General features: G+C 39.8%; 1 protein-coding gene across 1 annotated transcript in view; it reads right to left on the minus strand.

Annotated features, from left to right (window-relative positions):
* Positions 1-27,408, minus strand: part of UGT8 (UDP glycosyltransferase 8) — a 116,865-nt gene that overhangs the window by 74,745 nt on the left and 14,712 nt on the right. Inside the window, exon 2 of the mRNA XM_049885464.1 lies at positions 2,407-3,230. Coding sequence (XP_049741421.1) covers positions 2,407-3,228 — 822 coding nt within the window. The 5' untranslated portion in view covers positions 3,229-3,230. The remainder of the gene's footprint in view (positions 1-2,406; positions 3,231-27,408) is intronic.

Raw genomic sequence — 27,408 nt, forward strand, 5'->3', positions numbered from 1 at the left:
GTTCCCAGAACCACTCAAAAGATGTTTTTAAAGTAAAACAAAGTAACGAAACTAGTTAGGGCATCAGGAGGCAGAGGGGCCCAAGCAGGGAGAAGTTAAGCTTAGGTTACAAGGAAAAAAAATTCTCATATGCTAGACATCTCAGTGAAGGCTACGGTACAGAAAACAAAGCATAAAGTATTACTCTATACTGATAGCTTAAGTTGCTACAATTTAAGAAAAATGTACAGGGATTGAAGGGGAAAAGAGGCAAATAAGATGATTTCTTTTCATCACTGATACCTTCTTCAAGCAGATGACTCAAGAAGAGAGACCAAACCCAAGAAAAAACCAAAAGGGGCAGGCATAAGGGCAGGGCTCTAGGTGTGCAAAAGTGAAGGCTTGGAGGGAACAGGGTGGATTATTATAACATCGTGATTGACTCAGTTAAGGTAAAAACAGACTTGTTCACTGATTTTTCTAGATTCTGCTTCTAAAATGTGGCATTTTTAGCTACCTTTAGGAAGAGGAGTAATATGTCGTGACTCTGGCTACAAATATTTAAAGGTTCATAACCAGCTTGGAGTAATTCATGAATGGCTGAGATAAGCTGAGAGTAATCCCTACCCTTTATAGCCGAGGTCAGAGAGAACAATTGGGCCCTTGTGGCCTCTACTGGAAGTCGCTATTTGAAATATTGGGGTCATACAGGCCATGGATCTGGTCAGCTCTGTTTCCTCATTACAAAAAATAAATCAAAGTATTCTTTCTTAAATATATTTCTAACGGATGTCTTAGGAAAGTCTACAGGACATGTATTCCAATCATATCATTACTTCATGAGAAAATCATGCCTAGTAATTGTCCTTATTCTGTGCCTACACAGAACAGTGGTTAAGAGCTCAGCTGCTAACAAAAAGGTCGGCAGTTCAAATCCACCAGACGCTCCTTGGAACCCCTATGGGGCAGTTCTACTCTGTCCTATGGTGTTGCTATGACTCAGAATCAACTCAACGGCCACATGTTTGGTTTGTTTTTTTTTTATATAGGAAAAACTCTTCCTCAAGGCCTCGACAGGTTTTTTTTTTGTTGTTGTTTTTTTAATACAGTGACCAAAGCTGGAAATAATTTAGCAGAGTTACTGAGATTGGCTATTTTCAGAGGTAAGAGTAGAAATAGTTTCAATAGAGAAAATCATGGAACAGGCTCTAAACTTCCTGGTAAATGACATCAGATGTTAGGTTAAATCTAGAGAGTCGCTTGAAGTTAGGAAACCCACTATAACGTTAGATACTCAAGTATGGCTGCTGCTAGTTTGAGATACCTAACAAACAAAGATGAGGAACAGAATTACCAGGAAGCCTACTGGCAGCTGAACCAGAAAAAAGAATTTAGGGTTTGCCTTAGAAAGCAGCCAGGTTTCCTTACAGTTCCATTAACTCCTTCTTTGAAATGGAACAGCGATAGGACATGATTTTCTTAAAACAGCTACATTTGCTTACTAACTTAAAATGAGTTGATCCCAAAGTTTGATCAACATTACCACCTTATTTTCATTGTGGGACATAAACTTTCTGGTGGTTATGACTTTCAAAAGTTCTACCCTGCCACACGTGGGGTTTCTCTGAGTAGGAATCGACTTGATGGGCAACTGGTGTATTTATTTTAGTTCATTGAACATAATTCTAACTCGATTAGTGTTTACAGATCTGTGATTGCTCTTCTTGGGTAGAACAGAGACTCTGCTTTTAATCAAAAGCAAACTCATTTACACTTAATAAAAGTAACCATCTAACTACATTCTCTTCACGTACTATACCAAAACCCATTGCTGTCAATTCTGACTCAGCGACTCTATAGGACAGACTAGAACTGTCTCATAGGGTTTCCAAGGCTATAATCTTTATGGAAGCAGACTGCCACATCTTTCTCCCACAGAGCAGCTGGTAGGTTCGAACCACTGATCTTTTGGTTAGCAGCAAAGTGCTTAACCACTGCACCACCGAGGCTCCTTCTCACATACTATTAAAAAAAAAAAAACCCAGTGCTGTCAAGTCAATTCTGACTCACAACGACCCTATAGGACAGAGTAGAACTGCCCCATAGGGTTTCCAAGGAGCGGCTAGTGGATTCAAACTGCCAACATTTTGGTTAGTGGCCAAATGCTTAACCCCTGCAGCACCAGGGCCCCTTCTCATTGCTATAGCAACCTCTCAGCATTGCATAAATGCTTGTTCAAAGCAGTAAAGTCTTCCAGGTTAAGTAGTGCATCCCCAGACAAAAGGACCTTGATAGGTTCTGTGTCCATCTGTTTTTCAGAGTGGCACAAGTCAACAAGCAATAACCAATCCTATTCTTGCCCCAAAATCAATATTGACTTTACATTAAAAAAAAAAAAAAAATACCAAAGAGTTCAGCAAACCTTACTTCTGGTAGTGGGCTGGCTGGTTTGGTTAGGATTCCTCCTACATAGACAACATTAGGCAGGGTGGGTCTCGGAAATTCCAGCGCTACGTCAGTACACAGCATCCACAGGCTGGACCCATGAACCAAATCATACATAGACTTCTCCGGCTGGAGGTTGTACTTCTGCATTATCCTTTCATATTTGGGAAGAACCAGAAAGCTGACTCCTAGTCTGGAAATGAGGTAAACGCCTGTATTTTTCATCCTTTGTAACAAGTTCATGTGGTCTGTGAGGAGTGAGTTAAACTCTGGAACATAAGCTAACGGAGCAGGAGCGCCTACTTCAGCAGGATACCAAAGGCCAGTTGAAAATACAGCATATTTAACCCCTAAAAGATGAGCTATCACAAATCCACACATGTCGTTGGGGTCCACCAGTAGCAGGTCAAACTTTTCCTTTTTCAGGCCCTGAATCAGGGCACGGTTGCCAACCATCATATCACAGTTCTTAGTATAGTGATCCAGTATGTCGAACAGTTCAATTGCTGTCAATCTCCCGGAGAAAATATTTCGCATTTTGGACTGCAGGAAAGCGTCTGAGGTGGTACTGTTAAAGATCCCTGGGTAGCGCTGGAGGCTGTAATGATTAGATGGAGAGATGTCTCTGCCTTCAGAGAGAAGGAACACTGTGTGGTGGCCTCTCTCATGCAAGGCCGAGGCTAGCGTCTTGAAAATGTACATATGGCTTTCAAACATAATTGGCGGCACGATGATGATTTTGGCAGCCTTCGCTATCCCGACGGCACTCCACAGGAGCGTGAGATACAGAGTGTAAGACTTCATTGCTGAAATGACAACCAGAAAACTACTTACAACAGAATATAATCATTATGATTATAATATATATAATTACAGCCCCGGATTCTCTGTTAACCCAGAACTAAAACCATTCCTGAGCCAACTCTTTAGACAAAGATTAGACTGGACTGTAAGACATAAAATGATACTCGTGAAGAGTGTGCTTCTTAGTTCAAGTAGATACATGAGGCTAAATGGGCAGTTCTTGTCCAGAGGCGAGATAAGAAGGCAGAAAGGGACAGGAGCTGGTTGAATGAACGCTGCAGGTAGAAACGAGGAGTATGCCGAAATATTACAGGGATAGCAACTAGGGTCACATAACAATGTGTGTATGAATTTTTGTATGAGAAACTAACTTAAGCTATAAACTTTCACTTAATGCACAAAAAAAAAGAATCAAAAAAATATATATAATCAAAGTTTTGTTTTGTTTTTCCAAAGTCTCTGATGATCCAGTACTTACTGTGAATGCCTACTCTCTGCCTAGAAGCCCCAGTGGTGCAATAGTTAAGTGCTTGGCTGCTAACTGACACTATAGGGCAGTTCTACTCTGCCACCTGGGGTGGTTATGAACCCGAATTGACTTGACGGCATCCAACAACAACTCTTCGCTTAAGGAATCATTTTTAAAAATCATCTTATCCCTTTATTTGGAACCCTGCTGGCCCAGTGGCTAAAAAGCTATGGCTGTTAACCAAACGGTCGGCAGTTCGAATCCACCAACCGCTCCTTGGAAATCCTATGGGGCAGTCCTACTCTGTCCTATAGAGCCACTATGAGTTCCAATCAACTCAACGGCAACGGGTAATGGGTATCCCTTTATTTGAACTATCCTTTTGTTGGTGAAAGATTATTCTAAGTATAGAATTGGAAACAAAGCTGACAAACTGAAATATATTAAAAATGCACCTGTTTTGCAGCACCTAATTGCATTAATAACAGGGAGAAACATATATTTTAATTTGAAATGAAATTTCTGTAAGACTGAATGACAAATGCTTACTCTTCTTTGAATAATATCTGTGAAATATTTATCATCTAATTTAATGTCAATGTTAATTCCAGAAAGAAGACCTCAAATAATTTCCAGGTATATCAACATGTGTTTCTCTTATTTAAATCATTTTATCTAGCAGTTACATGCTCAATTATGCCCAAAGCATAGCAAAGAAAGATTATGCTTTAGAAATAATCCATCCAAGTAGTAGTTCTGTAGCGAAGACTACACGCCCTCCACACAGAAACAATGATCTTTAACATGTATTTCTCTCTTAAACCTACATACCATAAGTATCCTGGCAGTCTCTCTGTAATTTACACCAATTTTCTGATTTGTTTCAGGGATAGAAACTTTTGATAGAAAAGTTCAAGAAGGTTAACTCTCGGTAAAGGATTACGGAAGAAGTGACTGATGAATGAATGTACCCCTGGCCACATCTTCTCTGCTGCACCTATAACTCAGGTGCAAACAGAAAGTCAGACAATGACTGTATACCTGAAGGCTAACGCTTCTACTACACTATCACAGTAATAGATTACATGAGAGTCTCCTCTACTATGTTTTATAAGTACTTTACATGTGGAGGACATACAGTATGCAAACTTCCCTACCTTACTCAGTGTAATTGTACTCAGACTTTAGCTTAGCTTCTAAATACCAAAAAGATCTAAATAACAATTGCCTATGCAAACTGGAATTCCTAAAAGATTTGTACATCACCAAATCAACACCCATTTTTACTTATTATCATATATTAAGCATCCTATTTGTACAAATCTCCACCATCTAAATGAAGTTTTAATGACTATATCTCCTCCACATTTAACCACTGCAAGCAACCTAGAACAAAAATCAATAGCAAAATAATGACCGATTCTGCCAAATCAAGATGGAACTATAAGATACTCTGTATTTCAAGGTGCTTTTTTCCCTTCCCTGCTCCAAGGAAATTTTCAAACTACTTCTAGATAAGTTGAAACTGTACCGTTAAGAGTAAACAAAAGTAATGCATATTATAAATATATAAAGCGCTGTTGTTAAATGTTGCTTAAATTATTATGAGGGCTCTAAAAAACTGGAGAAAACAGTTTCTGTAGCAATGAAGTAAGTTTATTCTACAATTACACAGTCAGTGAAGGAAAACTAAGTACCCAGACTTGGAGAAAACTTTCCAGGCCCTTATCCTACCGTATTACCTCTTCAATGCATCTCTCTGATGTTGCCTTCTCTCAACTCCAAGAAAAGAAAAAAATAGAGGATTTAAGTGGACATGCTAAGAATTCCAGTGAAATCTAAGCAAAATCAGCACTCGCTGGCCATCGCTGTAATTACTGTTGCCTTTCACTGTTTGCACGTCCAAGAATAGAGGCAACTGATAATGAACCAATAATAGGCAAACGCTTTCTCCACTGGATTTTGCATTTAGTCGAGCAGGCATTGGGCATACTTAGCTCATTCACTTACAGTTAAAATCATTATCTACCATAAATAACTAAAAAGCAAGAAAAATAGCAGGGAAACGTATTTTCACTGTTTCCTTATTCTTTCTTTTCTTAGTATTTTATTTCAGTAATTACTACAAAATAAAATCATACAAAATGGTTTTTTTGTTTTGTTTTGTTTTGTTTTTATGTCCGACCTCTTACGTTCTGGAACTCTCTGCAATGATGAAAATGTTCTATGTCTGTGCTGCCCAATATGGTAGCCCCTACCTGTGCTGCCCAATATGGTAGCCCCTACCTGTGCTGTCCAGTATGGTAGCCCCTCCCTGTGCTGTCCAGTATGGTAGCCCCTACCTGTGCTGTCCAATATGGTAGCCCCTACCTGTGCTGTCCAATATGGTAGCCCCTCCCTGTGCTGTCCAATATGGTAGCCCCTCCCTGTGCTGTCCAATATGGTAGCCCCTACCTGTGCTGTCCAGTATGGTAGCCCCTACCTGTGCTGTCCAATATGGTCGCCCCTCCCTGTGCTGTCCAGTATGGTAGCCCCTACCTGTGCTGTCCAATATGGTAGCCCCTCCCTGTGCTGTCCAATATGGTAGCCCCTCCCTGTGCTGTCCAGTATGGTAGTCCCTCCCTGTGCTGTCCAGTATGGTAGCCCCTACCTGTGCTGTCCAATATGGTAGCCCCTCCCTGTGCTGTCCAGTATGGTAGCCCCTACCTGTGCTGTCCAATATGGTAGCCCCTACCTGTGCTGTCCAATATGGTAGCCCCTCCCTGTGCTGTCCAATATGGTAGCCCCTACCTGTGCTGTCCAATATGGTAGCCCCTACCTGTGCTGTCCAGTATGGTAGCCCCTACCCACGTGTGGCTACTGAGCAGTTGGAATGTAGCTAGTGTGACTGAGAAACTAAATTTTTATTCTAATTTAATTTAACTTAAAATTGCATAGCCATACGTGGCTAGTATCTACCATACTAGAGAGAACAACTCTAGAATATGGTACGAAAGTATAAGAAAGTATACAGTACGTAAATTCTAAAATTCACTATAAAAATACCAACATTTATACATCAAGATAAATTCTAAAAATAATGACTACTACATTTTCCTATGTCTTCATGAAATAATACTGATTGCCAGCAAAGAAGCAGCATCTATGCAGGTGCGTTATTCTCTTCAAATACAAAATTAATTATGAAAGACTTCAACAGCACTGTAACCTCGTGAACATCTGTGTGGTTAATAACAGAACAACTAACACAACTAGCGACAAATGCTGAGATTCTTGGTAATCCAGAGGTATCTCCACAGTGCCTACTGGAGAAATAACTTTCTGACATATTCCTTTGTATCATATCCTAATTTGAATAATTTTTTAAACCTTTGAAATTAAAGGTTTTATTTACAAAATAGGATATGGTACCAATATTTCTTATTAAAATATAGCACAACTGTGTGTTCATCAAACACCCAAATACACATGTTATCAATTTGTACACTGGCACTGAGGATTCTAGATACTACAACGAGGATTTTAAAATTTCAATTTTGACCCATCATGTTCAAAGTATGACACATGGCAGCACTTCACATTTTAAAATGCCAAGAATAAATATATATATAATATAGAACTTTCATATGAATATATATTACACTAAACTTTGACATTTCAAATTAATGGGGAGGTGGGGCCAAGATGGTAGAGTAGTCAGATGCTTCCAGTGGTCCCTCTTACATCAAAGACCCCCCAAAAAACAAGTGGATCAATCATATATATGGCAAGCTATGAGCCCTGAGCATCAAAAACAAAGTTAAGAAATCGACCTGAGTGACAGGGGGAGGAAGAGACGGTGCAGAAGCAGCAAGGAGTTGACGAGGCAGCAGCAGTGCCTCGGCCCCATTCCCCTGTGGTGAGGCTGGCAGTAGTGTTCCGGGACACGGCTGCTTTAGCAAAAGAAGGTAAGCGAGGTGCCACAGCCCCACCCCCTGGAGACCACGGAGCCAGCGCACACAACCCACACAAGCCTTTGGAATCTCAGATAAAACACACTCTCGGCGCAAGATAAGTGTTTTTGTCTAATTTACTACGGGGATCTAATAGCTCCTCCTTTTGAAAGAACTCTCTCCTATCTATCTGATCCCTCCTCCCTCTGCCCCAGCTGGCTTCATTAATAGTGGATTTCCCTGGGCCTGAGATAGGTCCTGCTGTACTCCCTGGGCCATTCCTCTGGCCTTGGAGAAAGAACAAATTAACAAATGGGAAAAAAATATTCTGCCGACTCCCCTAATCTGGAAACTCAGAGCAGAAGCAGCTGTAGTCCAGGCACAAGTGGTCTACAGACTTTGTCTTTATCCCTGCATAGATCCAGGTGGCCCTGCTATAGCAGATAGGATCTGACTGTTATAGCGCAAAGGCAAATCTGTTTGAGGTCTGACTGTAACTGTTTCAGCTGTGCGGTGGAGAGGCAGGTTTTTGATGTTTGATACCGCTCTGCCTATTAAACAGGGCCCTCACCTACCCACAGCAGGGGCCTGAAGACTGGAGGCACCACCCATGCCACCTAGCCACCTGCAACAGGGCTCCAAGGACAAGTGGTGCCTACCAGTCCTTACAGTTAAAAGCACTGAATGCCTGTGGTGTGGCTGCAGAGCCCACCCACCACAGTGCTCTAGAGAACAGGGATGTGCCTACCTCAAAGGCACTCAGGTGGAAGGTTGTCAGCCCCCTGCCTTCCTCACAGTGTGACCTCTTGCTGCTACCAGAAACCTGTGCTTATGCCAATCACCATTGCTCCTCTAGGGTCCTAGGTGAGAGCCTGCACCACACACTAGGTGACTGACTACCAGGACACCTGAGCTGAATCTATACAATAATAGTGCACGGACTCCTAGACTCATACCTGGTAAAAGCTCTAGCCATCTGGTAACAGTACATTAGTGTTTCAAAGGCTCCAATAATCAAGTTATCGCACTCCAGTAGCCTATTTGCATATATTAAAACAAAACAAAGAAGCTAGGACATAGAGAGCAAACATAAAATAAACTAAGACAATAACTTATAGATGGCTTGGAGACAACGGTCGATATCAAATCACATAAAGAAGCAGACCAAGACTGCTTCAACAAATTCCCAAAACAAATAATCAAGGACTCTTCTGGATGAAGATGTATTCCTGGAATTACCAGATGCAGAATACAAAAGATTAATATACAGAGCTCTTCAAGACATCAGGAAGGAGATCAGGCAAAACACAGAACAAGCCAAAGAGCACGTGGATAAAGCAGTCGAGGAAATTCAGAAGATTATTCAAGACATAATGAAAAATTTAATAGGCTGCAAGAATCCACTGAGAGACAGCAATCAAAAATTTCAGAATTAGACAACTCGGTAGAAAGTCAGCCAGAGTTAACCACCAAAACCCAGTGCCGTCGAGTCGATTCCGACTCATAGCGACCCCATAGGACAGAGTAGAACTGCCATAGTTTCCAAGGAGCGCTTGGCCAATTTGAACTGCTGACCTTTTGGTTAGCAGCTCAGCTCTTAACGACTGTGCCGCCATGGCTCCAGGTGGGTCAAATACCTAAATGCCTGAAAGAAAAACGTGTAGTTTAAATGCATTTGTTTTGGCTCTCAGGTATTATTGGTTGACCTCTTTTTACGGCCAGCTAGTATCAAGCCCACCCTTAATTGGAATTTTAACTGTTACAGACTGGGCTTAAGAACTAAGGATCATTTAAGTTAAGGTTATGAACGCTTTTTGCAGGAGGACTGTAACTAATGACTAAAATTTACAACTTACATGTCTGAGCATACCCACTAGCCTGGGGGATCTCTGAAGGCAAGGGTTATATCTTATTCCTGCAGAACTAAGTGGTGTGTGGGGCACATCTTGAATGAGTAATTAGTATTCCTCTGAAAATATACATCTTTCTATTAATCTTGAAACTCAATACACCTTCTCCTCACTTATCAACTGTCTTGTTATCTGACATTTTACATTTATAACAATAGTAAAAAATCGACTATCCGACTATTTTGTGCATTAATGTGACTAGTGGGACATGCCCACCTACAAGTTCTGCCTCTCAGGGTTACTGGGAAGCTACTGTCCCACGACAGTACAAACCTGTATTTAACTGTTTGAAATGGCAGAAACGGACACTCCATTTTCGCATAACACAGATTTTGCATGACGACCTGGTCTTTGGAATCTAACCACGTTGATAAGTGAGGAGAAGGTGTACAATGAAAAGAAATTTCATTCATAATAATAAAATGCAAAAAATAAAATTAAATAACCTAAGAACAATATTTGTTGGCCTTTTATACTAAGAAATAGGACAAGACTTTCCTGGAGATACATGCATAGAAATACTACTAAATGTACAGAAAGTCACTATTACAAAATTCACTATTACAAATATTAGATTTGGTTATATAATCATTAAATATTTTTGGAATGTTTAAAATATCTGGAACAAAGGTTTCCAGTTTAAGATGGCAGATTGAACATAATTATTTCCATTCCCTTCCTCTCAAACTCCATTGGGAATCACAGTTAAATATGTGAAAGGGAAAATATCCATAACAGCTCTGAGAATTTGGCATGGGGAAGTGGGTATTGGCAGTGCTACTACAGCCATCAGTGGAATGGAATTCTGTCAAATCTCTAGAAAACAAATAGCTGAAAATAGTTTATTGAGAGATAAAAGAAAGTGGAACAAGACTTGACAGAGAACACACAGAGAGAAGCCCACAGCAGAGATCAACACTGCTTTCAGAAAGGCTGAGAGCTTAAAATGGACATAACTGGAGAGCAAGAGCAAGAAATCAAAGAATTCTCTAAGAAGCCCTTCCAGTGTGCCCCATCTTTCACATCCTCCTTTCACTCCAACATGTGCAAAGCAGTGGCAGCTCTATTTACTCCAAAAATTAAGAAGTAGATCAGTTCTCTAAAAAAAAGTGATCACCTGCCTGAAAAGGAATTAGAATTGGCACCTCAAGGTAAAATGCTCCTAATGTTGGCAGTGGGAAGTGGATACAGCTCCTGATGTATGCTCCCTACAGAAAAATCACCGGTCATTAAACATACCACACCCACACATGCAGTTGGCACTCAAACTCCCAGTTAGTCACCAGGCTTACCGGGCAAAAGAGCTTCAGTCATACACAAGAAGAGAGGAAAATCAAGGCACTACTCGTACTGCTTAACCTAGCTCACCCACATGTGAGGAAAACCAACAACAGGCAATAGAAGAACCAATGGGGGTGGGGGAGGACAAGTATCTCTAGAAGAAAAGAGTAACAGATAATTACAGGAAAAAAAAAAAATCTTTTAACAGCTTCAAATTAATGCCCTTGGGAAGATTTTGTATCTATAAAACAAAATAAAGACGACAAAACAAAAAAGATCCACCCCCCCAAAAAACAAAAACTTTCTGAAAAAGAGCAAAGACAAAAAATTCAAAATGATTGTCAATAATAACAGAAAGGATAGAACAGTAAATGGAGGAAATCTCTAAGAATATTCATCAAAATTATAAAGAGATAGGAAATACGAGAGAAAAGTTAGTAGATATATAAGATCAACCCAATCAACTTCCAACCAGGAAAAACGAAATGGAAAAGAAAAAAATAATTAAAGAATAAAGTTAACCAATAGAATACATTTTTGCAGGGCTGAAAAAAGACGTGTCTAAGGACTAAAAGGGATCAAACACTACAGAGAAGGATGAACAGACTTTCCCTAGAAATGTGCTAATGAAATTTCAGAACACTATGGTGTAGTGGTGCTAACCCAAGGTCGGGAAATCAAATCCACCAGGCGCTCCTTGGAAACTCTATGGGGGCAGTTCTACCCTGTCCTGGTGGGATCCCCAGGGCTTTTCTTTCCTTTATTTTTGCTTTGTTTGTTTTTCTTTTCGAGGCTTGGGAGCCCCTTCTAGATGGGCTCTATGTGTTTTGGGAGCCACTTTCCCAGTCTGCCCAACCACACCAGTGGGATCTATGGGGGCATTTCTTTTTCTTTTTTCCTTTTGTCTTTCTTCATTTCTCAGTTTCTCATCTCTCTATACTTCTTTTCCTGTCCCATGAATACCTGGCACTGTGTGAATACCCCTTCTAGCCAGGCTGTACTGTGTGGCCTGGGACCTACTTCCCCAGTCTTCGAAGCTGCATCAGTGGGAATCTGGGAGGCTTTTCTTTTCTAATTTTTATTTATTTATTTATTTTTATTTTTCCCTTTTTCCTTCTTTTTTCCCCCATCTCTCCACTCCAACAACAAGCTCCCTTAGCACTTTATTTTTGTTTGTGTGTTTTTGGCTCCTCCTCTCTCCTTTCTTTTCTCTTTCCCATACCCATCTTAGTTCCACACATAATCTGTTGTTTTAAATAAGAACTAATCAAACTGTTTCCACATTAAGGGAAAATTAAAACAAGGACTAATGAGAAATTTAAAATCATGTCTATTCAGTTGAACCAGGCTATTTAGAAAAATAGAATGGGGCCTTGAGGCCTCAAAGCAGAAAATGTAGTATGGCTAGCTGAAGAACTAAGGTTTTCAGTATTTTGAAGATTCCCTGGCATTTAGTACAATGTAGACTGCAAAAACATGGGCAAATATATGAATCATAACTGCTACAGAGATCATCTGTGGTACTTTATCAAATATCGTTAGAGTAATCGCATCTCTCTTCAAAGCACCTTCTACAAGTATGCCTTGGAAAATGTCATCCAGCAAAGTAAATAAAAAAGAAATCCAGAAAAGTAAATACTAATTGGGCATCATTACTAGTGTTTCTGAGTAAATGGATTTCATTTTTAAGATCTATTTTTCTGTCTCTCCCAAAATAATTTAAACTGCCTAAGAGCAGTTATTTTGGTAAAACTTTAGTAGATGTTTTATGCCCACTGCCTAACCACTTGGTAGATGCTCAGTAAATACCGAATGGATGAAAATGTGCTTTTGAATCGGGATATGTAGATGGGCCCTATGTGCCTCCACTAATAGCCCCACAATAGCAGGTTTTATGGCTGTCTTTTCCCATGCTTCAGCTGTCAAATGTCAAGGTATTCTTTTCTAACACTTTCTCTTTCATTCTCATCACCACCTCTCTCATTTTTTTGTACCCCTTCAATGTGCAAAGATGTAGATTCATTCATTCATCCCAGCATTCCAATTGTGCATCTGAGCCCTGGTGGTGAAGTGGTTAAGAGCTCAGCTGCTCACCAAAAGGTCAGCAATTCAAATCCGCCAGTTGCTCCTTGGAAACCTTATGGGAAAGTTCTACTCTGTCCTATAGGGTTGCTATGAATCAGAATTGACTCAAAGGCAATGGATTTGGTTTCTTGGATATGCTAGGTCCCCGGATGGTACAGTTTGCATTCAGCTACTAATCAAAAGGTTGGGGGTTTGAACTCACCCAGCAGTACCATGGAAGGAAAGGCCTGGCAATCTTCTGTAAAGATGACAGCCAAGAAAACCCTATGGAGCATTCTACCATAACACATGGGGTCACCATGAGTAAGAATCAACTCAACCGGAGTTTTTTTGTTTTTTTTTTTTAATGTTGTAGGAAATAGGTAATGCACTAGGAATACAGCCATGTACAGAAACAACACTCTAATGGGGGATCCAGACAACCATTAGTTGCAGTTAGGTGCCGTCAAGTTGGTTCTGACTCACAGTAACTTTATGTACAACAGAATGGGACTGCCCGGCCCGGCACCATTCCCACAATCATTGTTATGCTTGAGCCCATCATTGCAGACACTGTCAACCCATCTTGCTGAGGGTCTTCCTCTTTTTCACTGACCCTCTACTTAACCAAGCGTGATGTCCTTCTCCAGGGACTGGTCCCTCCTGATAACATGTCTGAAGTTAAGTGAGATGAAGTCTCATCATCCTCGCTTATAAGGAACATTCTGGCTGTACTTCTTCCAAGACAAATTTGTTCTTTATTTTGGCACTCCACGGTAATAGTCAATATTCTTTGCCAACACCAAAAATCAAGTGCATCGATTCTTCTTCAGTCTTCCTCATTCATTGTCCAGCTTTCACATGCATACGAGGCATTTGGAAATACTATGGCTTGGGTCAGGCAACCTTAGTCTTCAAAGTGACATCCTTGCTTTTGAAAACTTTAAAGATGTCTTTTGCTGCAGATTTGCCCAATGCAATACATCATTTGATTTCTTGACTGCTGCTTCCATGGGTGCTGATGGTGGATCCAAGTAAAATGAAATCCTAGACAACTTCAATATTTTCTCCATTTATCATGATGTTGCTTATTGGTCCAGTTGTGAGGATTTTTATTTTCTTTATGTTGAGGTGTAATCCATACTGAAGGCTGTGGTCTTTGATCTTCATAAGTAATTGCTTCAAGTCCTCTTCACTTTCATCAAGCAAAGTTGTTCCATTTGTATACTGCAAGTTGTTGATGATGGGTCTTCCTCCAATCTTGATGCCAGATTCTTCTTCACATATAGTCCAGCTTCTAGGACTATGTGCTCAGCATAAGACTGAATAAGTACGGTGAAAGGCTACAACCCTGATGTACACCTTTCCTGATTTTAAACCATGCAGTATATCCTTGTTCTGTTCAAAGGACTGCCTCTTAATCTATGTACAGATTCCTCATGAGCACAGTTAAGTGTTCTGGAGTTCCCATTCTTTGCAGTGTTATCCATAATTTGTTATGATCTACACAGTCAAATGTCTTTGTGTAGTCAATGAAAATTTGTCTGTCAGTTTGTTGTAATATGGTAGCTTGTGTGTTCCTGTGATGCTAGAAACTATGCCACTGGTATTTCGAATACCAGCAGGGTCACCCATGGTGGACAGGTTTCAGTGGAGTTTGACACTAACACTAGGAAGAAGGACCTGGCAGTCTACTTCTGAAAAAATTGGCCAGTGAAAACGTTATTAATAGCAGCAGAACACTGTATAGAAAATCAATAAACAGAAAAGCCTCTGAGATAGTGCTATGATGGAAAAGTTCACAATGCTCTTCCTGCACGTGGAAAGCCCCAACCCGGTGCACCTAAACGGACACGGGGTCAAGTAAAGCTGCCTGCAGAAAATCTTTCTCAGCTGAGAACTGAAGGATTAGCATGCCCAAAGAGTTAAAGTCAATTGAGAAGAATGCCCACTAATGGAAGGAATACCTGAAGCCAAGGTGGAGGTGTGGAAAATTAATAATCATAACTTCAACTTTACTAATAGCTAACATTTGGTGTCTACTTGTTAGGTGCCAATTAGTTTGTCAACCACATTATATATCTCATTTAATTCTCATAATCCTTACAGATGAGGAAACTGATCTTAGGGAAGGAAAGTAATTTGCCCAAGATCACATACCTAGCAAGTGATACTGCTGGGATCCAGGCTGCCAGACTCCAGGGCCTGTGCTTCAAACACAAAGTTATTATGTTTTCAAAAAACAGCTAGATCTTGGAGCACTTATTCTGCACCAGGCCCAATGGTTTATGTACATTACCTTATTACACCTTCACAACTCTTGTGTAGTAGAATCCATTCTTAGCCCATTTCATAGCTGAGGAAACTGAGGCTTGGAGAGGTTGAGTATCTTGCCCAAAGTAATAATAAACACATGGTGCATCTGGGATATGAGATTAAGTCAGCAGAGAAAAATAAGCGCCTATTGGAGTTACATAAACCCTATTAGGAAGTTCATCTAGAGGTCACTGAGAACTCCTGGAAGTTTTAAAGGGAGGGACAGATCTGATCAAACAAGAAAGATCCCCTGCTTGATCCCAAGTGCTAGGTTTCAGTGAAATGGAAGCAATGGTACATTTGACTGAACTCTGCCATATTTAAAAAGAGATTTAAGAGGCTGACAAAAACATAAATGCTACAATAGAAAATAATATCCTTATGAATAAAAAGTTGTGATGAAAAATTGAAGGATTAAGTATATAGAAATTCTTGTTTACACCAAAAACACAGACTTAACGTGGTTGCTCCATCAGAGAAATTATCACACTTTATGAGAGATCTAAAATTACATACCTGCTGTTATGGATTGAATTATGCCCCCCCCCACCAAAATATGTGTGGTAAATCCTAACCTCCATGCCTATGGTCATCCCATTTGGGAATGGGTTGTCTTTGTTACATTACATCTCTTTTGAGATATAAAAGAGATTAAACAAGCAAGCAGAGTAGAGATAGGGGAAAAGAGATGTCAAGCCACATGAAGACTTCCTAGAAGCAGAACTTCAAAAGAGACAAGGACCTTCCTCCAGAGTGGACAGAAAACGCCTTCCCCTAGAGCTGGCAACCTGAATTTGGACTTCTAGCCTCCTAAACTCTGAGAAAATAAATTTTTGTTTGTTAGGACCACCCGCTTGTGCTATTTCTATTACAGCAACACCAGTGGAGTGGTTAAGAGCTCGGCTGCTAAACAAAATGTCGGCAGTTCAAATCCACCAGCTACTCCTTGGAAACCCTATGGGCCAGTTCTACTCTGTCCTATAGGGTTGCTATGAGTTGGAATTGACACGATGGCAATGGGTTTGGTTTTGTTTTTGGTTAGGTAACCAAGATACCCGTGTCCTCCATTAAAACATAAACTCCTTGTAAGACAGAGAATACATTTATTATCAAATCTTAGGCTACAGAGGGACTTCATTTTTTTCTTAAATTTTAAATGAATTAACCTTGTAATTATATCAAATTCCTTACTTATGGACCAAATTCTAAAAAAAAACTCATCTTAGGCACAGAAGTTACATGTGCACCTTTATGATGGAGAAAATTTCTAGGGTTAGAGGAGGAAATTAGCAAGTCAAAGTACAGATTTCATTACACAATTTCCTTGAGTTTGGGGTTGTTTTTAATTATTTGTTTGTTTTTCATGTCATTTCTTACTTACCCATTCATAGCAATGCTCTAAATAACTAAGATAATCACCATTATATCCAATAATAATAACAACAATAACATGGGAAGAAACTCAAATTTGTTGCATACCATGCATATTCATAACGGAGACAGCTGTGGCATAAACTGTCTTCTTTATTAGTAACTGAATCCTCCACTTTGGCTGGGCTAATAGACTAGCACACTACAGACAACATTTGCCAGTTCCCCAACAGCTAGGTTTAGGCATATACCTAAGTTTTCTTAAATGGAATGGGAGCAGGAGTGATATGTGCAATTTCTAATTTATGCACTTAAAAGGAAGAAGGGGTTTGGATTTTCACCTTCCAGTGGGCTGGAATGAGGACAAAGTAAATGATTAACAAACATCCTGGACCGTGCAGGCAGAAGTATAAACCAGGAAGGGTGTAAGAACAAAGACGCTTGGGTCCCAGACACGGTGAAAGCAGAGTATCAACACTGCCTACTTATAATCTATTTTTTACCTGTGAGGCAAATAATCTGCCCTTTTTAAGCCACAATTATTTCAAGACCTTGTTTACAGCACTAGAGTGACCAACCTTTCTGGTTTGCCCAGGACTAAGGGGACTCCTGGTCAGTGCTAAAACTAGGCAAGTCCTGGACAAAACTGGATGAGTTGGTCACTCTATAGCTCTAAACATATATCCTAACATAGAGCTAAGTAGCAATAAACAGCGGCTATTTTTTATTATTGATCACTATGTACTTTATCTGCACTACAAGTTTTACCAAGCATTATCTCATTTTCCTGAGAGACCATACAAAGGCAAGAATAGTTGTTCCTATTTCACAGGTAAGGAGAGTAAAACTGAGAGGATAAGAACTTGACCAAGGTCTAGCATCTAGTAAGCTGCAGAGCCTCAACCCCATTTTTAAGTCACATTTCCCCGAACATGTAAAGAGAGGAAGAAAGCTGAAAGACATATTTTAGACTGCAAGCGAAATGACTGGGGAAAATGTCTGCTGTAAGAAAGGTGTTAACTAGCCCAGTTTTAAACATTTATCTATCATATGTAGGGAAAATCTTGAGATCTGAAGTTAATTATGACTGGTATATTTGCAAGTAAACTGCTAAAAGCAAAATTCAAAAACCAAAGCTGTTGCTGTCAATTCCGACTCACAGCAACCCTACAGGACAGAGTAGAACTACCCCATAAGGTTTTCAAGGAGTGGCTGGTAGATTCACCCAACCAACCTTTTGGTCTGCAGCCCAGCACTTAACCACCGTGCCACCAGGGCTCCACTAAAACAAACAAAAAAAAAACCAAGGAGGCCCTTAAATAACACTGTGGAATGAGAAGACCTTAAATAGAGGTAGGAGAGAAGAGAGAACGTAGAAAATTACGTCCACCTGTAGTTGGTTAACACCTACCCACTCCAAAGTGGTGATCTAGCAAATGAATTGTCTGGCTCCTTTAATTACAATCACAGTCTGAGTCAAAAAACCTACATCGGGGAAAGAACAATTCAGGTTGCCTGTTGACAGTTATTAAACAAAGATATGTATCTCTTAGATTTTTGAAAACTTTAGAAAATTAATGGCTTTGGTTCCATCGGAAAAATTAAACTTTTTATTTGAACAAAATTACACAGGCCAACTGCAGATCTATAACTTCAGTCACAAAATGTTGAACGCAAAGGAAGAAGAAATCTGGTTCCATTTCACAAACTTAATAGACTCAGTTAACCCAAAGCTCCGTGTCAGAAGTTCTTGGTTAAAATTTCTAACACAGTCACTTTTTTTTTTTCTGAACATTGTTTTGTCAAATAACAAAATCATTGAAACAGCATGATGGAAAATCTCTATTACTAACATATTCTTTACCTTAACATGCCACACTAAGGAAAACAGGAGAAATATAAATTTCTAGACGTACTATACCAGCAGACCCGTCTTTATAGACATGAAGTACTGAAAGGAACAGGCCATTAGAAATACCACTCAACAAGTTCACGTCCACAACTAAGACTTTGATAAGTGCCAAAGGGTACAAAGAAAGCTTCACCCTGAAGGAGATGTCATAAAGAATGTTGTTGTTGTTATTGTTGCTTTTGCTGCTGCTATTGTGTCATCATTCCAAGCTAGCTGCACTCACCAGTTGTACGCATACATGCATCTGCAGTTATCGCTTTCCAGGCATCTGCAGTACAGGTGGTGAAGCTGTAATGAGAAACCTAATGCTATTCCCTTATCAGTGATAGCTGGCTCAGGCCCACCTGGGGAGTTTCTCTGAAATCATCAGGTAGGAAGGTAACATAAAAACAAGAAAATAGAAGGAAAGGAAAGTAAGATACTATAGATATCAAAATACACTGCACTCAGTATCTTGTACGTAATATATATTCAATTAGTACTGGTTGATGGTGATTAAATTAAACTCTTTAAAACAACTTTAATCAACAAATGAAAAGGTTCTCACCTTTTTGTGTTCAGAAAAGTCACCTGAGTTGCTTACTAAAAATGCATATCTCTTCACCAGATTGGCTGCTATGGGGCTGGGGGAGAATCCCCAAAGTCTGCATTTTGATAAGCAGCTAGGGATTTTGATGGCATTCTCCCACCAAATTGAGAGACAAGAACCTAATACTTAATATCTAATACTTAATATGTATGTGCAATAAGAGAAATACAGGTGATGCAATAAAAGAAAAGTGGTTACAAAATGTAAGGACCTCAGTTAAAGCTCAATTGTCCTGGTTATTCAAAAAGGCATAATGTACCAGTCAGAGATCCTAAGGAACTCAGAGTAAACACAATCCAAAATCAGTTTTAAAAAATTACCTTTACAAAGTACCTGCAGTCTCTCAGGAGCATATGAATACAAACTTAGTACGTTATAAGGACATGGTAGTAACTTTCAATTTTCATTAAGTTTATATTGCATATGCTTCTTTCCCATTATCACATGTTTTAATCAAATTCCAAATGAATTTGAAATATTAGTGTATTAGTAAAATGTTATCAAGGTCAATTTAGATATATAGGATTAAAATACATGCTAATGTGTATTTAATATTGTAGTTTTGGAGATATGTATCATTTTTGGATAACTTAAGGCTATCTTTGGAGCCCTGGTGGCTCAGTGGTAACTGAAAAGTCGGCAGTTCGAATCCACCAGCCGCTTTGCACAAGATGTGGTAGTTTGCTTCTGTAAAGATTATAGCCTTGGAAACTCCATGGGCCAGCTCTACTCTGTCCTATAATGTCGCTAGGAGTCAGAATTGATTTAATGGCAATGGGAGGAGGAAAAGTATCTTTTCAGGTAGCTCAGATTTCAAGCAGTTTAAATTATGGAAACAATATCATTTTAAATCACCTTCAAGGAAAGGAAAAATAAAAAGGTATATGCCATGCATCTGTGCATCCCTAAATCACTAGCCCTTGCAATTTAGGCCAAGTCACTTAATTTCCTTGGGCCTGCCAGGTGAGAAATTAAGTTAGATAGTCTCGAAGATCCCTTACATTTATAAAACTTACTGAAAAATGGGTTTAAGAATAGGCTTAATGCACTGACATGATTTGGATCATAAAAGCAGCTAAGCCCAAATCAACAGATAATAAGAAAAAAAAAAATGAAGAGCAGTGGAATGCACCTCGAATATGAGCTTTATGTTATAGAGAAGTACTCATCAAACTTGAGAAGACGGATTTCATAAGGATAAACATCCCCACGCAACCGCATCATGTGCTCAGCAGAGAACAGTACGGAAACTCTTTGTTTTGATTCTCATCTCACGCTTAAATGAATGAGAAAAGTTTTCATGAATCATACAACTGAGGTTGTATCTGGCTTTAAAATCTGACAGGTACATGCCTTCTTTAAAAAAAAAAAGATGCTTGATTAAAATTTAAAAAAATTTTTTTAGAACTTTTTGTAACTCTCTACTATGGAGATTTTAATTATTGGAATACCACAAGTAAATATGGAGGAAATCCAGATCCAATTTTCATCTTCTCCTGCAACGAGACACATTCACATGTAAGGGAAAAAGCTTTCAATACACCATTATAATACATATATTATACCCATACCCAATATCATGGGACTGTTTCTCCTACTTATTAACAATATCTTTTCTTCAATATCACTACTTTAAATGGAATTTTAACATTATCTAAATTAACATTTTTAAGAGTCACAAAATTTCCATGTAACTTCTCAAATATAGCCAAAAGAATTTAGGCAAATATAACAAAAAAAAACAAACACAAAATTCTGCACATTTCTCTATTCAAAGCCTTGTGGGTGAATATAGTCCAATGGATCACTTTTGTGAGGCCTTTCCAGCTGAGTGCTTTTGGGCAGGAGGCTTGCTAGTGGAGTAGAGTGCCTCTGGGCACTTCCTGGCACAGCTAAAAGACCTTTTAACACTTGCCCGAGCAGGGCAGGGTCTGAGGGCCAGTGTTCCTGAACCTGTGAGCAGGACTGGGAAGAGGCTGTCCTTACAGAAGAACGGTATCCTGAGTGTTCTGAACCTGAATTTTAACCTGCTGTATGGTCTTTGAGTTCTGTGTGGCCATTACAATGAATTACTGAACTCAGCAGAGAAGTAGAGAGTGCTGTGGGAGGGATGGTTGGTGTCAGAACTGGTAAACATGGCAGAGAGAGGAGCCATGTCTGACCTCCGCCTTATAGGAATCACCCTTGGGCTGTTCATCTTCATTCTCCTTCCTGGTCCTGAAGTTAGAGGATGTCAGACACCACCCCCATATCACTTCCACAGTGAATAACAATCTTTCTTACTGTTGTCTCATAAAATTCTAGCACAATCACTAAGAAGAGGTTGTTATATAGTATTAAACAGACCAGCAAAGTTAGATTACTTCCAGAAAGGAAAGATTTTAATAGGTTCTTCAGAAAGAACAGAATGCATTTCTCTGATGCCCCCTTACTGACAGGGGTAAAAATGTACAGTTTTGTTTCTTTTTCTGAGCATTTGGGATCATACACGATATTCATTACAATGAAGCAAGCACAGAAAAAATATTTCATATGTCACTGTAATTAGTCTATCAAAAATAATATCAACATATTTAAACATCAGTAATTGACTCATGCATTACAAAATGGTTCCAAGTGTTTTTTAAAACGTGTATTTTCATTTAAAATTATAAGTCAGAATAACAACTTAAAAACTACTAAAACGTAACTGAGGCCTTTTTTTTATTTGTAGAGAAAGAGAAAAAGGTCTCTAGGGGCTGGTTGCCCAGCATCATATAGTTAGTTCTTAGTTACTAATTGGCAGAGTCGGAACTAGTACCCATGTTTCCTGGGTCCTAACCCACTATCTCTTCCCTGTACTACATAAAGTCTCTCCAAAGCTGTTGCTGCCATATGTCAGATAATAGACTTTCTCTTGAATTCTGGAATACACAATTCAAAAGACACTTAGCAACTACCTTCTTAAAAACCTTAAACCTAAGGAAAACCAAACTCACTGCCATTGAGTGGATTCTGACTCATAGTGACCGTCATGGATTGAATTGTGCCCCCCCCAAATATCTGTCAACTTGGCTAGTCATGACTCCCAGTATTATATGATTGTCTACCACTGTGTCATCTGATATGATTTCCCTATGTGTTGTAAATCCTATCACTATGATGTAATGAGATAGATTAGTGGCAGTTATATTGATGAGATCTACAAGATTAGATAGTCTCTTAAGCCAATTTCTTTTGAGATATAAAAGAGACAAGTGAGCAGAGAGACAGGGGGACCTCATACCACCAAGAAAGAACTACCGGGAGCAGGGCGCATCCTTTGGACCTGAGGTTCCTGCACTGAGACGCTCCCAGACCAAGGGAAGACTGATGACAGGACCTTCCTCCAGAGCTGACAGAGAGAAAAAGCCTTCCCTGGAGCCAGCGCCCTGAATTCGGACTTCTAGCCTCCTGGACTGTGAGAGAATAAACTCTTTGTTAAAGCCATCCGCTTGTGGTATTTCTGTTATAGCAGCACTAGATGACCAAGGCAGTGATCCTATATATATCTACGGAAGCAGATTGCCATATCTTTTTCCCACGGAGCGGCTGGTGGGTTCGAACCACTGACATTTTGGTTAGCAGAAGAATATGCTAACCACTGAGCCATGAAAAAAAGCCATGAGGGTACCTTAAAAACCTTAAACATGCTATAAAAAAAAATGTAACAGTGCATTTTATCCTAAAGACAGAAGAGTTTCTATTGTATCATATAAAAGGTTGCTTGCTGAATGAATAGCTGAATTATTACGTATCACGGACACCCACTGTACAGAGCTCCAGGAAATCACGTCTGGTTCAAAATGCCTCTCCATCCATCCCCTTTTGGACAGGACAGTAGGAGAAGAAATAGGAATAACAATATATTTAAGTAGTATTAGAATGATCAGTTGAGTTAATTTTACTAGTAAAAACAATGGTCTGAAAGCATAAAAGAATTCAGGGGCCCATAGAGAGGCTAGACAAGTACTATACAGTACAGACAAGTGCTATATACTATTCAAGTATGATTTCAATAAAAAGACAGGATCCTTCTCTAATGATGGGCAGACCTCTCTCCCTGGCATCCTTGGCCAACCCTCTATACACACCTGCAACCCAGATCTGAAAGCCAGTCACAAGGACACCAACTCTGAGTTCCCTACAAAAGGCAGGGAAGGACATAATTTACAGAAAGACAGACATGAGTTAGAGGGAGAGGAGAGAAAGAGTGAGCCTGGGAGAGCAAAAGGTGGGAGCAGGAAAGCCAGAGGGCCTTGTTTTAGTGTATTTGCATAGTTTACAAATATGAAGAAAAAATATGTTCTAAAGCATGTGCTCAATCTAACTGACCAAAGTAATACAATCACCTCTTAATGTCCTCAATCCTCAAGAATTACTGAAAACTGATAACACAAACAAACATCACCTATTATTAATAGTCTTACTCAACCTACTTATTTCCTTACTTTGCTGAGGGGATTTCTTAAAATGTATTTTTATTCCTATTCCTACTCCTGCTGACCTGGCCAAATGGAGATGGATGGGAAGAGTTTTGACATTACAAAAAGAGGAAATGAGCACAGAAATGAAAAAGAAAAAAAAGAACTACGCCTGGACTGGTGCTCTAAATTAATGGGTATAAAAGAACTATTAGGTGGGTGGGTCGGTGTGGACACAATTAGAATGCTTCCTAAGCAGACATTTTTAATATGTGTAATGATTATTTTCTCCAACTAGCGATTCATCACATCAGCAATATTTATATTCAAATTCAAATACTAATTAAAAACAAAACACAATTACTTCGTCACTATTTCCTTTTGTTAGCACTACCTAGAATTAGAAATTAGCCGTGAATGAATATCCTTCTATTAAAAGCCCTCCCCTCTGCCCCCTCCACTCCCCCCAAAACAACCAGATGACATCAAGTAAATTCCCACTCATGGCAATCCCATGTGTTTCAAACTGTGCTCCATAGGGTTTTCAATGGTTGATTTTCTGGGGAAGTAAATTGCCAGGTCTTTCTTCTAAGGCCCATCTGGGCGGGCTTGAACCACCAACCTTTCAGTCAGCAGCCAAGTGCTTAACCGTTTGCACAACCCAGTGACTCTATTAGAAGCACCAGGTAATGTTAAATGAAAAACCTACTAAACTATCATAATTTTGTAATAAAGAGTTCAATGAAACTATAATATGACCTTTCTCCAGGCCAATTTTTTTCCTGTTGTGAATAAGTGATACAGCAGTAAGACGTGCTGTTCTCATGGAAATTTTCATTTAAAGACAAAATAAGAGAACATTTCTAGTTTGAAAGATGCAATTTTAGGAAAAACAAAAGGAAGAAAGCATCAACATACATATAGAAAATCAGGGAACTTACCGCCCTTGTCTTTGGGTGAGGTAAAAGGGAGGACTGGAGGGGGTCCTGAAAGTTCCAGACCCTCTGGTGAGTGCAAGAAGGGAGGGAGCTATGAATCAGTGCAGGGTTTGCTTGTCAGTGGAGGCACTTGGCCATTTATATGGGAACCACCTAGCAAAAAGTCAACCCACAAAGTGACAACTAGAACCGCGCCCAAGAACCAGACTTGCATCACCTCACCTGCCATCTGCATTAGTGTGTGCCCTGAGGGGTAGGCTGATGGGGCCAAGGAGTATAAGCTCAGCCGCACCCACCGCCCCCTCCTTGAGGCCCCACCATCCCTTCCTGGAGGCCCAAGATGCTCGCACTTGTGCTGTTCAGCCCGGCCACACCCACCGCTCCCTTCCTGAGACCCAGGAGGCCCTAGCCACTCTCAGAATTCTTTCTCTTTGGTTTTGGAAAGTTTGATTATGATATGCCTTGGTGAATTTCTTTTGGGGTCTATCCTGTATGGGGTTCCTTGAGCTTCTTGGATGGAAACCTTCCCACTTTCATGGTATTTGGGAAGATTTCTGCTCACAAGCCCGGCCACACCCCCCACCCCCCACCGAGATGCAGGAGGCCCTAGTGGATGTGTGCAAGGCCTGCCTTGCCAGTCGCCCCTCCGAGAGGAGCAGGAGGCCCATGTTGCAGGCCAACTATTCCTTCATTGAGGCTCACAGCTGTCACTGCTCTGCAAGCAATGGGACCATAAAGAGTGACTGAGTAAGCACAGAAGACAAAAAGCACCAAAGCTCAATGCCAGAACAGAAAGCTGCTGGTAACAAAAACTGTGGCTGGAGAGTTACAGGTAAAGAACAGGACCACATACATAAAGGACTTTAGTTCATCTTAGGGGGAAAAAAAAAACACCAAACCAGTTGCTGATGAGTTGATTCCAAATCATAGTGACCCCACATGTTGCAGAGTAGAACTGTACTGCATAGGGTTTTCAAGAATGTGACCTTTCAGAATCAGATCATTAGGGCTTTCTTCAGAGTACCTCTTGGTGGGTTTGAACTGCCAACCTTTCGGTTAGTAGTAGAGCACTTAACCATTTGCAAGACTCAAGGTTGCATTACCTTAAAAAATGATGCACATCTGTTCCATTCTAACTCAACAAAGATTTATTAGGTGTCCTAAAAGCTCTGTACTACTAAGTGCTATGTAAACAAATGGTAATTGTGAGTAACAACAAATACGTATTTATATAGACATATTAATTTGAAGTAAAAAAGAGTTAATATCATTTATAACCAAAAATCACCAATATGCCTTACAACCAATTAGTAAACAATATGCACTACGTTCAATTGCTGACTAGTTTATATATATAAATTTCTTCCCCAAATTCCCAATTACAGGATAATAAATTCATGTGTATATTAAAGTAAAAATCTAATTTTAAATGCTTATCTCTATATAAAGCATTGCTTCACCCAAGTAGAAAAAATCCTAAGGACAAAAAAGTAGATATTTTTCAATATTTCTATGCTGTTGTTGTTGGGTGCCATTGAGCCAATTACGACTCACAGTGATCGCGTGTGACAGAGTAGAACTGCCCAGTGGGTTTTTCTTGGCTGTAATTTTTATGGAAGCAGTTCACCAGGTCTTTCTCCCGTGGAGCTGCTGAATGGCTTCCAACTGCCAATCTTTTGTTTTGCAGCAGATCTCTTCACCTTTGCAGCCGAGCTCTTAACTTTTGCGCCACCAGGGCTCCTTCAATATTACTATAGTCAACTCAAGTCTTAAACAAACAAACAAAAAAGAAACTCTATGAGTCAGTCCTTCCATTATTACACATGTTAATAATTAATTGCTTTTCACAGTATTGATTTTTAAGATCCCATATGATAGAGAAGGGCCATCTGGGCCGTAAACTACTAAATGATATTTTACTCAGTTTGAATATAACCTGTCTGTTTTTGTTGTTTTGTTTTCAGATACTTTAATCTATGCCCTTGTTGGAATATCTAAGGAACTATAACACACTCATAATTCCAAGACATTTAATACCTCAAACACACCAAAAAACCAAGCCCACTGCTTTCGAGTCAATTCTGACTCATACCAACTCTACAGGACAGAGTAGAACTGCCTCATAGGTTTCCAAGGAGGATTTGATTACCACGTGCTTTTAAAAAATGAAGTCCATACTACCAGTTAAAAAAATGAACAAAATCAGTCTTAGAAGAAATACAACCATAATGTTCCTTAGCAGCGAGGATGGCAAGACTTCAATTCGCTTACTTTGGACAAGTCACCAGGAAACAACAATCACTAGAAAGAGGCATCATGTTTGGTAAAATAGAGGGGCAAGGAAAACAGGGGAAACCCTCAAAGAGATGGATTAACACAATATACAGCAAAAATGGACTCAAACAGGCCAGAGAGCATGAAGATGGCGCAGGACTGCGCAACATCAGTTTTGTTTTACATAAGGTTGCCGTGAATCTGAGTTAGCTCCCTGGCAGCTAATAGCAACAATCAGCCTCTCAGGGTAGGAAGCCTGGCTTCTCCTGAGGAAGCCCACATCTCCCCCAGAGCTTCTGATGCAATCTCCCACCCTCTTGTCATCAAGGACCTTGTTTAGATGTCTCTCTCTCTTCAAAATGTTCACTCTCTCCTATTCTACTGGTTTCTTCTACAAAGGCCATACATATGATCAAGTTTCCATCTTAAAAACATCTATCTCAACACTCTCATTGAACCTAAGAGAGACAGAGCCCTTGTATAAGCAATAGTTGCTACTAACCTCCTAATCTCTATGAGGCAGTTCTACTCTGTCCTATAGGGTCGCTATGAGTCGGAATCGACTGGACGGCATTGGATTGGGTTTTTAACCTCCTAATCACCATTTTTTTTTTTTTTTTAATCACCATACCCAATGCCTACTCTTCATAAAAATGGCTAGTATTTATTGAACACAATGCGT

This window comes from Elephas maximus, chromosome 5, assembly GCF_024166365.1.
Source record: "Elephas maximus indicus isolate mEleMax1 chromosome 5, mEleMax1 primary haplotype, whole genome shotgun sequence".
In the NCBI taxonomy this organism is placed as follows: domain Eukaryota; kingdom Metazoa; phylum Chordata; class Mammalia; order Proboscidea; family Elephantidae; genus Elephas; species Elephas maximus.